This window comes from Rhineura floridana, chromosome 1 (genome assembly GCF_030035675.1).
Source record: "Rhineura floridana isolate rRhiFlo1 chromosome 1, rRhiFlo1.hap2, whole genome shotgun sequence".
Lineage (NCBI taxonomy): Eukaryota > Metazoa > Chordata > Lepidosauria > Squamata > Rhineuridae > Rhineura > Rhineura floridana.
In genome coordinates this window covers 29392467-29409445 of record NC_084480.1, presented here as the reverse complement: position 1 = coordinate 29409445, position 16979 = coordinate 29392467, and the positions used below count along the sequence as shown (strand labels likewise).

At 44.6% G+C, this 16979-nt stretch overlaps 1 protein-coding gene across 7 annotated transcripts in view; it reads left to right on the top strand.

Moving 5' to 3' along the window:
• LOC133380240 (complement component C6-like) overlaps positions 1 to 16979 on the top strand; it is a 51649-nt gene that overhangs the window by 20167 nt on the left and 14503 nt on the right. For 4 of the 7 annotated variants that reach the window (XR_009761391.1, XM_061617110.1, XM_061617100.1 and 1 more), the window contains exons 8-17: positions 3909 to 4149; positions 4716 to 4838; positions 5777 to 5943; positions 6733 to 6958; positions 8450 to 8621; positions 9800 to 9911; positions 10389 to 10521; positions 11746 to 11937; positions 12623 to 12713; positions 13986 to 14224. Coding sequence is in view for 6 of the 7 variants with exons in the window: in XM_061617110.1 (XP_061473094.1) it covers positions 3909 to 4149; positions 4716 to 4838; positions 5777 to 5943; positions 6733 to 6958; positions 8450 to 8621; positions 9800 to 9911; positions 10389 to 10521; positions 11746 to 11937; positions 12623 to 12713; positions 13986 to 14224 (1696 nt within the window). In the remaining variant the exon portion in view is untranslated. Of the gene's footprint in view, positions 1 to 3908; positions 4150 to 4715; positions 4839 to 5776; positions 5944 to 6732; positions 6959 to 8449; positions 8622 to 9799; positions 9912 to 10388; positions 10522 to 11745; positions 11938 to 12622; positions 12714 to 13985; positions 14225 to 16777; positions 16953 to 16979 lie in introns of those variants that run through there. The other 3 variants (XM_061617136.1, XM_061617154.1, XM_061617125.1) reach the window with 3 other exon arrangements.

The following is a 16979-nucleotide window of genomic DNA, read 5'->3' as shown; positions in this document are numbered from 1 at the left end:
CTTGTAACCACGACGTACGGAATCTTGTCCTTTAGGTGCTCGATTTTATCGGCAAAGTGTTTAACAAATGCGTCACAGGAGGCTTTTGATTGTTCCATAGGTTCCTGTGCTACTGGACCGACCAGGCTTCGGACCACTTGGAACAACCTCCTGGGACAGCACTCTGCCGACGCAATAGAGGCAGCAAAGAATTGCCTCTTTGCTGCCTTTGTTGCCCGCTGGTAGGCCACTATTGCCGCTCTAACCAGTGTCCGATCACCTTCAGTGCACGATTTCCGCCATCGGCGCTCTAGTCGTCTCACTTCCTGCCTCAGACTGCGTAACCGTGGTGTATACCAGGGTGCAGTCTGAGTTCTATTCAGGAGAAGAGGACGTTTCGGTGCCACCCGGTCTATTGCCCTAGTGATCTCCCTATTCCACTCCATCACCAGGGCTTCGACCGGGTGGCCTTCAATTAGCTCCAGATCACCCAGCGCATTTAGGAATCCAATAGGCTCCATCATGCGTCTGGGGCGGACCATCCTAATAGGTCCTTGTCCCCTGCGGAGGGTGTGCGGCACAGAGAGATCCAATTTCACCAGGTAGTGATCTGACCATGACACAGGGCTAGAAGAAACAGTCCCCATCTTCAGATCACTTTCCTTCTCTCCCGCGACAAATACAAGGTCAATGGTATGGCCGGCTACATGGGTGGGACCCATATTACTTAGGTGCAGTTCCCATGAAGTCATGGTTTCAATGAAATCCCGAGGGGCTCCAGTGAGAATGGCCTCGGCATGCACGTTGAAATCCCCCAAAACCAATAAGTTCGGGGTAAACAACCGTACAGCCGCGACCATCTCGAGCACCTCGGCCAGGGAGTCTGCCGTGCAGCGGGGTGGGCGGTACATCAGCAGAATTCCTAAACTGCCCTTTGGTCCCAACCTCCAGTACATACAATCAACAAACTTGGTCACGTGGAGAGGAGGTCTGGCGAAAACCAAGGACTCTCGATAAATAACTGCCACACCCCCTCCCCGCCTACCAATCCTCGGCTGCTGTGCATATCGGAAACCCGCTGGACACATGGCCTCAAGTATAGGAGCCGAGGCCTCGTCCAGCCAGGTCTCCGTAATGCACGTCAGGTCTGCATGCTCATCCAAAATAAGATCATGGATGAGTGATGTTTTCTGAACTACAGACCTGGCGTTATACAACAGCAGTCGAAGATTGGATGGAGTCTTACATCCCCCAGTTATCTTCTGGTTTAGGGCAGGCCCGGAACAAGGGATGGGTACAATACATCTATCCCTTGTTCCCCTAACCTGGCGTGGCCTGCCACCTCCGCCCATCCAGGGTCTGCTGCCAAGCCTCACGATACCGTGGCTCCCCACATTATTCCCCTCCAGCTTACACATGTCCCCCTCCCCGTCTGCCGATCAGGCAGGCCCCCCACCCCTAAAATTAGCTTAAAATTAAAATTAAAAAAAATCAAAATGAAAATAAAGATAAAAATAATAATAAAATAAAATAAAATAAAAAATAAAAAATAAAAATATATAGAATGAATTAAAATAAAATAAAAATAAATAAATAAATAAATAAATAAAATAAAAAATAAAAAATAAAAAATAAAAAAATAACAAAATTGAAATAAAAAATGAAAAATAAATAAAATAAAATAAAATAAAATAAAAGCCTCCGACTTCCTTGATCCAGATGACGTTGGAGGAACTCGCTTCCATTCGCTGGCACTTCTTTTTAACTCCTGCTGCCAGTCACTCTCTCCTGTCCAAGCAAGATGTCCTTAAGCCGCCAAGCAAGGGCGGCAGCAGCACGGCCACAGCAACGGGCGCAAGCCGCATCAGCGGCAACGATAACAAAGACGCCCCAATGGGCCGCGGCGACGGGCATAGGCCGCAACAACAGCGGCGAGGAAACATCCGCCCCACCGAGCAGCCGCGGCGGCAGCAGCAGAACAATCCAAGCCACGGCCCCAAGCGCCGGCCCCGAAGGCGCAAAAACACCAGCCACCAGAAACGTCCGGGCCAGGCACAGCAATAGCGGCACGCAGCAAGAAGGCAGCAAGCGACACAGCCGCCGTACCAGCAAACACAGCCACACCCACAACGGACGGGGCCACCCGCAGCCAACCAGCCACCGCAACAGCAACAGCAACCAAGCGCCCCGAAGAGCCGCAGCTGGAATAGGAGGCGGCAGGCCGTAACGAAGCCCCAGGCCACAGCAACCATGGCGTCGGAAAAGCCAGCGTCAGTCCAAGCAAGAGGCAAAAATCACAACCGGGAACGCCTCCCGGCCCAAAGTAAAAACGCCGGCCACAGGTAAGGCACGGGGAGATCTCCACAGGATGGTATTAAAAAAGGGGGAGACAACGCGCTTGCTCACCCCTTCACACAATCCAGAATGGTCCAGGAGCCTTTCAGAGATGTTTTAAAGATATTAATTGATGTTATTGATGTTAAATGTAAATGTTAAATGTTAAGGCGACGGAGGAACTCCAATCCACATCCTCCTACTTCGCCGCCTGACGGTATATATCTCGAGAACCGGACCACCTAGAAACTTAATTTTTTTTTTAAATTAAAGCTGAGAATCCGGGCCACCTAAAGGACTAGTCGGGTGCCGGGTGGCATGCATAGAATTCGGGTAAAACCTGGCTAACCGGGCAATATGGCAACCCTATTCTTTCCACTTCCTGTATGTGTCCTTTTTTTGTTTTCAGGTCCTCTCTAAGCTTTTTATGAAGCCACATTGGTTTCTTCAGCTGCTTCTCCCCTTTTTTCCTTGTTGGAATTGCTTGCTATTTCACTTTTAGAATTTCCTTTTTTAGAAACTCCCACCCATCTTGGACTCCTTTTCTCATTAGGGTCGCTTGCCATGGAACTGTACTTATAATTGTTCTGAGTTTATTGAAATCAGCTTTCTTGAAGTCCAGTGTGCGTGTATGGCTTTTGCTTCTGTTAAAATCAAGAATTCAAGTATAGTGTGGTCACTTTCCCCCAGAGTTCCTGCAACTGCCACTTCCATCCCACTGCAGTTCATCATGTGCCAAACCTAATTTGGCTCACTGTTCACTGTGGCAAAATTACATAATTTACATAATTTACATCATGAATGATGTAAATTACATAAGTGTCATTGCCATTGTGGTGTTTGCTCCATTCATTTAAATGCAAATGGGGGAAAACAATCAGTTACATATCATTTGCAGACTGATAGCCACAATGACAGCAAATCCCAACTGTATTCTCTGGAATGATTTTCCGTTTGGGGCTTGGGATGAATAAGTGAACACTTGCAATTTCCACCCCAATTTCTGTTTCTTTCTGAATTTTCTGACATCCCTAAGCCAATTGTACACTCATTGAATGTAATGTGTGAACATCCCACTTCAGCACCTGGGTGTCTATTTTGTTTGTTTGCTTGCTTGCTTTTGCAGGTTGCTCCTGCTGGTCCTTTTTGCTTGCACATTCGGAGTAAACAGGTGAACAAGCAGCAGCAGGAAAGACAACTAGCAACAGAGCCAGAGGGCTCAAGGGGGTCACTGGGATCCCTGCAAGGGTGCAAGCCTCTGCAGGTGTTCAACAATGTCACCTTCTGATGCTGCCTCTGCCAAGTCCTCTCTCGATCACCTGCAAGTCAAGCACTAGACCAGGAATGGAAAACCTGTTGCCCACCCAGACATTTTTAGACTCTAGCTCCCATCATACCTCACCATTGGCCATGCTGGTTGGAGCTGAAGGGAGTCAGAGTCCTAGAGGGCCACAGGTTCCTCATCCCTGAACTAAGCTGTTCATCATATAGGCTAGGATTTTCTACTGCGGCTGCCAAAATGTATATGTAGTTAAAAAAGGAAAACGGAGAGAGAAACTAATAATGCTCATAATGATCTTTGTTTGTTTGTTTAGAACTCCAACTTTATTAGGGTTCATAAGGTGATTGCTGTGTCAAACTTCACAGTGAAAAAGTCAGACTTGCACCTCTCTGGAGTGTTCCTACAGGCCCTCAATAGCCTGCCTCTGGAGTACAACTATGCCCTCTACAGCCGGATATTTGATGACTTCGGGACTCATTACTACACGTCTGGTTCAATGGGAGGCAAATATGACCTTCTTTACCAGTACAATGAAGAGCAGACAAGAAACTCAGGTGTGCCTATCTATGTTTTAAGAAAAGAATTTTCAGTGTTCAGGTAGGTGATGGTGGTAGAGAAACCACGTGTTTTGGTATTTCTGTACTCTGGGATTGTGAGATTCGCTTGGAAATCAAGAGGTGAAAGAAATTAGATGTTAAGACAGCTTTAAGCTGGAAGTGGAATAGCAGCTCTGCTTCCAGACATGTGGAATCCAAATATTATTTTGTAGAAAGTGCTCAGCCCCCTTTTTCCCAGCCAGAAACATGGGGGTGCGGAGTGATTTTCACTGGGACCATTGTGTGCTGGGAAAGGGTGAAATACTGTGTTCCTCCCAACTGTTCTCCTGATCACAATTGTCTTCCATTGCAGCTGTGGAGGGATGGAGAAAATGGATATAAAAAAATATTTTTGGGGAGGAAAAGGACTGTGGTTTGAGTGTGCCTTGTGGCCATTACTACTAGCCACTACTACTAGCCGCTACTACTGTCAAGGATCAGACACTAACGTTCTTTATATCATGGATGATCAGTTCTTCTTTGAGAAAGTTAATCTGCTGTTTTTATTGTTGAATGGCATCTAGGTTTAACAGAAGCCCAAATGGAACACTGTGTGAGAACAGAAACAAATAGTTATATTTTCTTCTTTAAGACAACAGAGTATCATGAGGAATGCTTCAGAAATAAAATGACAGAGCGCTATGAAGGTAGCTATCCTATCCTCATACTCTGCATTAAAGATTCCCATGAGTCTAGTTGAGAGGTAGCCAATGTGGTGCCCTGCAGGTGTTGGTGGCCTTCAACTCCCATTATTCTCATGGCCAGTGATCACAGATGATGGAAGTTGCAGAACAGCATCATCCGGAGGCATCACATTGGCTACCACTGGTCTAGCTAGACTCTTTCCACACTCCAGTGACATTTGGAACTATACCAGCAGTAAGCTATCTCTTCATGGGGAAAATTACCATGTGCATTCATACGTGGTTATGTTCATGTAGGCAGTTCACAAAGGCAGTTTGCTTCTGATCTTCCAGGGTTCTTAACCATGTGGAGAGCATCCAGAAGTAGAAAAGGCTCCCTGCTGCAGAAATTACATGTTGATGTGAGCATAGAACTAAAGATGCAGTCCCTCATAATCCTTTTCTACTTGTGTTGCACTTTCATAGCTATTATGCCTGAAAACAGCTGTAGTCAAAGACAGGCTAGAGATAGATACAGGGTTGGGCAGGCAAGAGAGACCATCTTTTGTACTAGCCATTGTAACAAGTTGTCAGACTAGACTGGAAGGAAGGAAGGAAGGAAGGAAGGAAGGAAGGAAGGAAGGAAGGAAGGAAGGAAGGAAGGAAGGAAGGAAGGAAGGAAGGGTTTTATAGGGCTTGGTACCTCTCCAGTAGTTTGCAAGGTCAGCTGATCATTTTCAGGCTGAAGGGTCAGTTGACATCACTCAAGCCAGTACTGCAGCCTGGAGGGCACTCTTGCCCTATGGAGCCTCATCAAAGTGGCTGGTTGAAGGTTCAGACCAATAGGGGTACAGGAGGTAAGATACCGAAGGCTGGCAGCTGGAAGTCCCAATTAGTGACCCTCCCTTGTCACCTTATAGTTTGTATGTATTCTGCATTTGCTGATTTCATATCCATCTTAGGTTCCATGTTGAAGTCATCTGAGCGGTCTGTTTCCTTGGTCAAGGGTGGACAGGCAGAATATGCTGCAGCCCTAGCCTGGGAGAAAAAAGGATCTTTCCCGGGACAAACTACCTTTACCAACTGGCTGGAATCAACCAAGGAAAATCCAGTTGTGGTTGAGTTTGAGGTAAGAGAGAGGGAAAACAAAATAATAGTAGATGTGAGGATTACAGAGCTTACTGCAATAGTGAGACATTCACTTCTCCAAGAGGAAAAAAGAAGTGAAGATGCTGCTCATTTGCATGTATGCTAATTTATTTAAAATTGCTCATTCTCTGTGCAAGTCCCGATTGCTCCCATCGCTGCCTAGTTCTGATCTGCTTGTGTTCCTATAGTCTGTCATTCCATCCCGATCTGCCCTTTTTTTGTTTCTGCTTGCTTTGCCTCTTGCCGATTTGATCCGATGGGGTTTTGTTTTGTTTGCGAAAAAAAGCATAATTTTTAACATAAATGCCTATGTAAATGATCACGTTGTTCCACATGGTTTATTTTTTTCCTATTTATCACACCTACACGCTGTTACAAATGCATCAACTTAGATGAAATTACGAAGATAATTTTGTAAAATTGGGGGATTTCTTTTTAAAAAAAATCTGTGCCGATTACATCCGCAGCCTGCCGCAAGAAATCAGTGCTGGTCAGAAAACATATTGGACTCTCAAATTCAGTTGGAATCTGGTACTAAGTCCTATTTAGTGGATGTTCTCCCCCATCCCTACTCCCGTTTCCTTTAATCTGTGCTGGGGCATCTTGCCAGTAGTTCTTCCTTAGAGCTGTAATTGGCCTGCCCTTGTATAGAAACAACAGAAAACACCAATAACTTTTGTTTTGTCTTGGTTGTTGCCCAAACAGGTGTTTCCTTGACTTAGGGAATTTCACTCCAACATTTGAAAAAGCCAGTATGATTCCTTCTTAGGTGACCCCCATTCTGGATTTGGTGAAGAACTTCCCATGTGCTGTGACCAAGCGCAATAATCTCAGGAAGGCTTTTTCAGAATATATGGGTAAATATGATCCATGTCGATGTGCCCCATGTCCCAACAACGGTCAACCTGTTTTATCTGGAACCAAATGTCTCTGTGTCTGCAAAGCTGGAACTTATGGTGATAACTGTGAGATACAAGCTCCAGACTACCAATCAGGTATTTAGCATAAGTATGTTGTCTCATACAATTTGGCCCAAGGTAATTTAGCTGTGAAATTTTGTACCGACTGGAGTAACCAGAGAGTCTTCAAAGGCAGCTCCATGTACAATGCATTGGAGCAATCTAACCTGGAATGCCGGTGCTTGTGCTAAATGATTGAGATGCAATCTGTTCATCATATGCATGATCCTATCTGAGTGGCCGGCCAAAAATAGTTTTTGCTGCCTTGAGCAGCTGCAGTACTCCATCTTTGGGGTGTATCCCAGAATCCTTTGCAAAGTTGCTGGGTCCAGTCTTGGAACAAGCAGGTGTGTACAATGCAAGAGGTTGTTGTCTAACATCCACTGCAGCATTGAAAGGGATCCTGGAGCCCCCACCCATGTCATGCATGACTTCATGGGTGCCTATAAAAATATTGCTGCCCCAAGAGGCCACTTGCTTGCCTGTATGGTCAGGTCTGACCTGCTAACTGGAGCATCAAACAGAAAAGCAGAGTGGCAATGTAAATGAGCAAGGAGATATTTCATTGGGTTTTATGCTCCAGATTACACTTGGCTCAAGGTGAGAGTGTTGTCTGTTACTCTCTGGATCTCTTCTTTGGAATGGCTGTTGTGTTTTTATAGTTGCTTTATTTGCTGCTTTATTGATCTTTGTTTTATTAGAATTGTGATTTTAAAAAGTCTGTTTTATTTTCTATGTCACCCAGAGAACATGTTACTGGACGACTGAATAAATGGATTGAATGAATGAATGATGGACTTGGCTGCATAAGATGTGATGATGGCCACATTTTTGATGGTTTCAAATTAAGACAAAACGGTTACATATGATACGCTCCCCAAAAAGGAGCAAGAACTCCTATGCATTCTAACATAGGACACTTCCTTATACTGAGTCAAACCATTGGTCCATCTGGTTCAGCATTGTCTACAATGGCTCTCCGGGGTTTCAGACAGGTTCTCTCCCAGCCCTGTTTAGAGATGCCTTGTACTGAACTGCAGATCTTTTGAACAGAAAGTATGAGCTCCACCACTGATTTGCAGCTCTTTACATAACCATAAGCCAGACTTTCTGCTTATTGTGGTTTGTTGCTAGGGCTAGGGCTTTGCTCTTTCCCTGGCACGAGTAGGATAAACAAACTAAGAAGCCTTGGCTTCCCATTGCATCTGAACCAGAAAGCATTATATGTTCCTTCCTAAGAAGCTACAATCCCCAATTCCAGCAGTAAGCCATGGCTTAAAGTTTTCTAGTGGTTATGGCTTGTTAGTGTTTTTTTTTTATTCTGCTCATATTAGGGGAGGAGTGGGGCCAGAGTGATTGGGCAGTGTGCAACAATGCACTGCTGTCTGTTCACAATAAACCAGGATAAGGCAAAAAGTCTGGTTTATTACATATGAATGGAGCCATTGAGTTTGGTAACAGCCATTCTGTTGCTGTCAGTGGTCTTTGGATGAGATCACAAGGGCATCTTGTTGTTTTGAATGCTAGTTGCAGTAGATGGCTTCTGGAGTTGCTGGTCTGCATGGAGCACGTGTGATGCATCTTTTAAGAGGAGAAGGACTCGGTTGTGTAACAACCCCCCACCTACAAGTGGAGGAAAACCTTGTGAAGGTGAAGGAGAAGAAGAGGAAGACTGTTACATCTCACTCTTTGCAGACAAGTATGAATCATACCATTTATATAGTGCCACCAATGGACATGCTCCTTTGCTCAAACTCAAACTACACACTATACAGTTCAATCTGCCCAGCCCCTTGTTCATGCCATTGTCACCAGCACCTGCAATGTTGAGGGTGGAATACAAGTGACTGTGTGTGCACTAGAGGAACTGGATGTGACTGGATAAAAACATATTTGTCCCCTTTCAAAGCCATCAAGTAGATGCAACTCAAGGAGTGCTGGCACTAGGATTCTGGAGCCACCCCTTAACCTGGAAGATGTGGGCAGTATTTATTTTATTTATTTGATTTCTATCGCTCCCTTCCTCCCAGTAGGAGCCCAGGGTGGTACATAGGAGCATAGGAAGCTGTATTATGTCAAGTGGAACCATTGGTTCATGTAGCTCAGTATTGTCTACACCATCCATCTCTGACCTTATGCCCTCCAGAAATTTGGACTACAACACCCATCAGGCCCAGCATGGCCAATGGTAATGGATGATGGAAGCTGTAGTCCAAAATATCTGGAAAGCATTAGGTTGGGGAAGGCTAGTCTACAGTGACTGGAGGTGGCTCTCCAGGGCTTCAGTCAGGGATTCTTCCCAGCCCTACCTGGAGATGCTGGGAAATGAACCTAAGACCTTCTCCACAGAAAATACATGCACTTCCACTAAGCTATTACCTTTCCCTAACCGTGTATCTCATGGTTTCCTGAGTGCCAAATGCAAAATTAGAATGAAAGCAGTGGAAGCTGGTCCACTGGGGCTAGTGGGGCACTGTCCCACCAACTTTAATATGCCCTCAGCCAACCCAGACTTGCTGCCTTCTTACTTATAACCAGTCTAGCAGGTGGCCCTGGCTATTATCTTCCCCCTCCTCCTCCTCTTCAGTGTCAGTATTGCCCTTGTAGAACTTGGCAGGCAGGAGGATGGGGACAAAACTCTGATTAGTTGACTTTGCTTCTCACTGGCTACAGCTCCACTGACTGTTGGGTTCACTACCTTCCACCCCACCAGTCCCAATATCAGCCACCACCGAATGACAGTACTGTCAGAGTGGGTGTGGTTTCGCTGGTGTTTGAACCCTTCTAGATCCATGCCTCCCAAGATCTAAAACTCTGATTCTGTGTGAGTGTTTGTTTACAGTTTTTCTTAATATATTCCTAACTCATACATTTCAGAGGTGCTCCTTGCATAAACGATGATGAAGCCATAAGAGAGGTAGAAGTGTATGAACCGGAACCAGACTCGGGATGTGTGACTCCAGCACCACCAGAAAATGGATTCATCAGGGTGAGGAGCATTTCACAACTGCAATGGAAGGTGTTGAGGCAGGCCTAGGAGGATCCCAATCTTCTGGTGGAAGATTTTGGCTAGTCAGAGCACTAACCCTGGAATGCCATTTTGTGCTCTTGGGATCACCTTTTTGAAATGGTCTTGTGAGCATGTATGGATTTAAATATTATATCAAAACTAGTTAGCCATCCACCAAACCCTGAGATTGAGAGGTCATTGAAGGATAACTTCATACAATTTAAGGAGGCCTGGATTAAGTTGTCCTTCTCCCTGGAGGGGATGATGTGTGTCAACCCAGTTTTATTCCTGGTCATCCCATTGCTGCTTAGAAAGAAGCTGCATGGTATACTTAGCTAATTAGGTATTATTACCAAAATTAGGTATTATCTCCAAACACTAACCCTCAGAGTTATCTAGCTCTAGCTCATGTCAGTGAATAACCAACTTAATGGCCTATTCTTACACTGATTGCAGAATGAGCAAACACATTATTCCATTGGAGAAGAAGCCGAAGTTGTCTGCCTGAGTGGTTATAATCTTATAGGCTACCAGTTCCTTAGGTGCCTGCCGGACAACACATGGATTCAGCACGCGGTCGAGTGCCAACGTAAGAAGCAGCAGAACAACTTTGATGGAAAGCAGGGATGGGGAACCTGTGGCCCTCCCGATGTTGTTGGACTCCATCAGCCCCAGCCAGCATGACCAGTGGTCAGATATGACAGGAGTTGTAGTCCAACAGCATCTAGAGGGTCACAGGTTCCCTGACCCTGATGTAAAGAATAGGAATGAAGTGGTATATTATCTATGGGCGGAATCCAACATTGTGTGAGTGTTCTGCTCATGCAATGGGACTTCACGTTCCTCTTCTCCTGCAGCCTCCCATGTACACTCAAAATCTGATCCAATGGGTCCCTACAATCCTCCAGAGTCGATTTTGAGGGCATGTGGGAGGTTCTGAGGGAGGTGAGAGGAAAAGGAAGTCCCATTGTGCAACCAGAAGTCTGTTCTACTCACACACATACAGCACTGGATACAGCACTATAAAAACAAATCTGGAGTGGGACAAATGGTAATACTTTGTCTTGGCTGTCTACTCCAAAGGTACCAGGTACCATATTGCCTTCAATGGTATGCACTGTGCATTCGAGCCCTTTGCCCAATCTAGTATCAAGTCTTTCAAACTTTAGAATTCTCACTATTTTCTTTGAGAAGCTGTTCAATAGCAGTATGACAGCATCTAAGAAGGTCTGAATTAAGTCATCATTCTCCCAGGAGGGGATAGTGCATGTCAATCCAGCTTTGCTCCTTATTGTAGGAGCCTAGGAAGCTGCCTAAAACTGAGTCAGACCACTGATCCATCTAGTTCAGTATTATCTACACTGATTGGCAGTGCCTCTCCAGGGTTTCAGACTGCAGACATTTTCATCCCTACCTGGAGATGCTTGGGATTGAACCTGGGACCTTCTGCATGCAAGGCAGATGCTGTGCCACTGAGCTATGGCCCTTCTCCAAAGGCTGTTGCTTTCGTGGCTGATCTACCTTGGCCCCTTACTGGGGAGGAATCAGTCATGTGAACTCAGCTTGGACTCTCTTCCCTGAAAGTGCACTGAAATGAAAGGTTCAGACTCCTGCAACTTTCTTGGTCTGTTGGGAGGGAGCCTTTGAGGGTATAAGCAAGCATAATCAGGCTGCCATTCATATGGTATAAAGGTAACATATAGCCTAGCTGTCACATTACTTTTTCAAGATGTGGGATGATTCCCACCTTATTTTTTTCCATCCAAGAATTGCTTGTTCACTCTGACATTTACATTTATTTCTTAAACTGCAGCATCGGCTTGTTCCAGACCATCAGTCTCCAATGCTATTGAGATTTCCCCATTTAAATTTCAGTACCAGATTGGGGACATCATCCAGCTGAGTTGCCCAGATGGTTATGTTGTTACTGGCCAAAAGAAGTATACCTGTGGGACTGATTTATCCTGGGGCCCTCCTGTTTTGAGATCACTTACGTGCAAGAAATGTAGGTATCTACCAATACCAGTTTCTGTACTTGTGACATTGCGTTTGTTGTACATTTCCCATTTACTGTATTTTTCTTTTGTGTCATTCCATGCTAAATTCTCACGAGGGGAGTAACCACTTGCATGCACAAATTGTGATATCAAATGCAGTCCACCAGCCGGGATATGGTGGTCCATCAAGGACTCAATAAACCCGGCTTGCTAGTTGCTTGGGGCTGCAAACAAAGTGTTGTTGAGCCTTCAGTGGGCAATGATACATGGTTGGTGGGTTGTGTTCAACTTGGTAGTCTGCAGGTTGTCCAGGTCTGTTCTAAATAGAGATAAAAATGTGAAAAAATCATATAAAACAGTTGCAGGAGGAGGCAAGTGCATATAATGATATTTGTTGACATAACTAACTTCTGTCCTTCTTCCAAACAAGCTAGGACAATGAAACTTTGTTTGTCTACTTATCAGCCCATTTTAAAGCCCAGTGGAGACTGGTGACTCCGATGTGTAGTGAGGCAGTGAATCTGCTCCTGGTTTTAGTCTGAACTTTCAAGGAGCTGTCCAAGGTTCTTCATCTTTGTCTGAAAGTTCAGACAAAATTCGGAGCAGATTCACTGCCCTGCTAACATCAAAGCCAACAGTCTGAACTGCCATTCTGGGATACTTGTTCAATTACTTTTCTTTTCTTTTCTTCAGATGGGCAAACTAATTCAAGAGGGAATTGTAGCCTTGGACAAAAGGAAGTGGTGTCTCAGTGTGTCTGTATGTCTCCTGAGGAAGACTGTGAGTAAGTAAGCATGATGAGATGAATGATAACGATCAGTCAGGTCATGGCCTGCCAGTTGCTCAACAACCTTCTTCTTGTTGCAGTTTTAGGCAGGCAACAAAAACAGGAGGGCTGTTGAGCCCCTGCTGTCCCACACAATACATAAATGCCATCCTGCAGTCTTCTCAAAGCACACAAACAAGCAGGAGGAAAACCACCTCAGACTTTGGGAGTCCTCAAAGCTCTCTGAAATAACAACACAACCTTAACCTGAAGTCAAAATGCCAGCAAAAGGGCATAGATTTTTCCAGAAGTGTTGGTGCCATTGTTCTATAGAAGGGATCATCAAACTTTTTGGGTCTGTGGGCACATTGTAAACCAGAGAAAGTCATGGGCTGCAACACTGCAGCCTATTTTATTGGCTACAATAGAATGCTTCTTTCAAGCCTAACTTTGGGGAGGGGATCCTGTGGGCACCAGAGAAAGCCTCTGTGGGTGCACGTGTCGTCCCACATTGGTGACCCCTGTTAAAGTGTTGGTTCCATTGTCAATAAGGCTCTGTCCAGGGTAACCCACCATCACATGCACACATATATTCTATTTCAAATTTTTCAGTGACTCTCTGATAACAGCAGATTGGGTAAAATCCTGACTTCTCTTCATGGGGTCCATATGTTGATGTTACAGATACAGTCAGGACAGGTGGGGAGGAGTCTTGAAGCTCAGTGATCTATAACTGCACATTAACATTCTGGAGGAAGAACTATTCTGTCTCCAGCTTGAAATTACTAATACCTACAATCCCAAGCCTAGGAAAGGACTTTATGGAGAACTAGATGGTTTTGAAGGGAAATGCATTTCTATCTAGTGTAAGATGGATGCACCTGTCAAGAGCAACTATGACTTAGTTTTGTCCTAAAGAAAGGTTTCAGGCATGAATTGAAGCCCAAGACAGATGCTCTGTAAGGATTCCATTTACAAAGCAGTTAAGGCCTTGGCATCTCTTGAGCTCAGGAGCAAGTTGACAATGTGAGCAATTTGCTTTCAATGCAAATTAAGTATTTTATTTATTTGTTTGTTTTATAAAACATTCTTCCCATAATACAAGCATAAGTACACAAAGCTGGGATAGGGGAAATTCATTGCAGATCATATAAAGATTGCTGAATATTGGGTACCCAGTGTTTAAAATGTTATAGAAGATTGGATGTTCAAGTGATGAATCAGATTGTAAAAATGCCACCTAAGCAATGGCCACCTTGTCTTCAAGTCCTCACCTTGATCTCTTGACAGTCTCTTCTCTGAAGATATTTGTGTACTGGATGCAGCGTCTAATGAAGCCCTTACAAAACTGGGCTGTCATTATCTGGCTGAAAGGTGCAAGGGCTCTGAACAGTTCCATTTCCTCCATTCTGGACCCTGCCACAATACCAGTTTGAGCTGGGCCATTGAGAGGACACGCCTTTCATTGAACAGCACAAAGAAAGAACCCTGCAGATATGATATATGTTATGACTGGGAAACATGTTCAGGTAGGTTTCTTCCACACTGCAGTCTTTCACCCAAAAGGGTGAACTTTTGAAATGTAAGATGAAAGGCATGTTGAAACATACAATTATGCATGAGGGGAAAAAATCAGCTAATCCATTAATTACAAAACAATATATAATACATGTTACAATTATTAGAATATAAATCCAAGCAATCAAAGTATGTGTGTGTGTGTGTGTGTGTAACACACACATACACAATACCACAATTTTATTAATTGATGATGATATTTTCCTTTTGCTATTTGGTAAAATTAGCTTATAGTTTGTGACCAACAATTGTTTCTCTATGCATCCAATTCCAGCAAACTATGGTTTGCCCACAACCCAGGATTGCAAACCACAAGTTTGGAACCATGAACAATTAGAATTCCCAATCCTGCAGGAGCCTTTGAGTATACAACTATACATGTGAAGGCCCTCTCCCTACAGGTGCTTGTGCTGTATGCATGTAATGTTGGGCTGGGACTATTCACCACAGCCCCGCTCCTTGCCCCTCTGTCACTGAACATAGGCACCATTAATTCCCCCAAAGGGCTACTGTCTTCAATGGATCATTTAATATAACATGGAGGTAACAAGAGGATGAATGATTGAGTCCAGGTCTGATCTCTCCAGGGGAGGATGGAATTCACATATAAATCAAAGTTGGTAAAAAAAAAAAAAACTAGCCACTTCTGTCACTTGCTCCCACTATGTCCCGTTTGACCAAATTTTACCTACCTTCTGGTTTGCCTATTTGCTAATGGGTGATCAAACACAGGCCCGGTTCCAGCAGAGGGTCAGGTAGGGCACTGGCCATTCCTCTAGGAGCTCAGAGGTGCCCCTCACTGGTCCCAGCCCAAGGGGGGAAGGATGGGAAAAGAAGGTGAATGAGCATGCACCAAAAGGAAGACAAGTGAGTGTTATGAGTGGGCATTGGCCCTGGGTGACCCACAGAGCCACCACAAGGCCTCCCTTTCCTCCATGCCATATGGTGGTGCGAAGGCAGGCAAGTGGATAAAACTGGGCAGAGAGTGGACAGTGACATGAGGCAGCCTGCATGAGTGGGGGAGGCTTAACCAGGCCAAGATTTGTTTTACTTTAAAGGGGTGAGGCCAAGCAGGAGGAGGAGTGATGTTTGAGGAGGAAAGCAAGAGGACAAGGAGCCCACTGATAGCCTCTGCCCAAGAGCCCCCAGAAACCTGGAGCTGGCCCTGATCAGATGAAATACTTTCGTTAATGTCTTTTCATTTGCACTGTTCTGTATACTTGCTTGGGAGGTCAGTGTCACTGAAATCTAAAGTGCTTATTACTGAGCAGAAAAAAATGGAGAGGACCATGCTGCTAGTTTTGGAGACATTTCAAATTCATAATATTAATGTGTGAGAGCCATGTTTATTTATAGCTTTATGGAGGAAAGAGAGGGCAGAAGAGAACTTTTTTGGGTGAGTAAGTCTCCATAAAAATGAAACTTCGTGTCAGTGTTTGTTATGCAACTTGTTGTTCACTGTGCAACAGGGTGATAACAATGGTGGGTTTTCTCATAAATTGCCTTGGATGAGAACACATGAATAAGTTTTCTACCAGGAAAATGATGGCTTGTCTGGTTAAATTCTTCCTTCTCCCCATCTCCTAGTATGATCCTCTCTCTTTTAGCTGCAAGTAGAAGCCAAGCCTTCCACATCTGAAGCAACAGCAGTCTCACTCATTCTTCCTTGCAATATGAATGAGAACCATTTTTTGGAAAATAGCTTATAGTGACTGGAGGCAGAGAAATCATATCCCCTCTGGAATTTATGGCTTGGATGTAGGCCACATCCACACCCAACATTTATTCTACTTTAAACAGCAATGGCTTACCCCAAAATATCATGGGAAGTGTAGTTTGTGAAGGGTGCTGAGAGTTGTTAGGAGCCCATTCTTCCCTCGCAGAGCTACAATCACCAAGGCTGACTGTTAAACCACTCTGGCCATTGGAGTTAGTTGGCTCTGCCTGTCATTGGTTCTGGCTCCACCTACAGTTTACTATTAGCCCTACCTCCTCCTGGGGAGCCATCTTTTCTTTTAAAGAAAAAACATGACCTGGAAGAGTCTGATAAGACCAGATCATCTGGACTGGATGTTTGGGACTGCAGGGTATGTGTGTATGTGTATGATTTCCTCCTGTCCCTCTAAGTTTGCCTCTGCACCAGATGGAGGTTTGTGGCCAGAGAACATGACAGATTTGGATGCAAAGGCAACCTATGGTGTGTCACAAGCTATGATCAGGCATTTTTAAGCACCGTGTGCAATCAGAAGAGGAAGCAGGGAGCGTGGGAGGTTTTCACTGGCTTACTCTTGTAATGTCAGGTCATGGTTTGGCATTACGTCTGCATGGCTCCAAGGCAATGTTCCAAATTCTACAAAACTATTCTGCTAATGGATGCGCAACTGATTTCTTCTGGTGATAGGCGATGGGTATTTTAGCTGCTACTCCTAAATTAGCAACCACTGTTGGCACTGTGATTGAATGGCCTCAAAATGTCAAAATGAATGTATGATTTGTGCTTGCAGGAGACCTTGCCATGCGAAAGAAGTTTCTATAGAAATGGGCAACGTCTGCATTATTCTGTAATGATGAATTCTAAGATTACATTAAACAAGGTGTACTCCCCCCCCCGTAATGTGATTCCCTTTTCTCTCTATATATTTTTAATACATTTTTAATATATGTCTTGACTTGGTCTTCCATGGTATTTCCCTTCCACCTCCACCT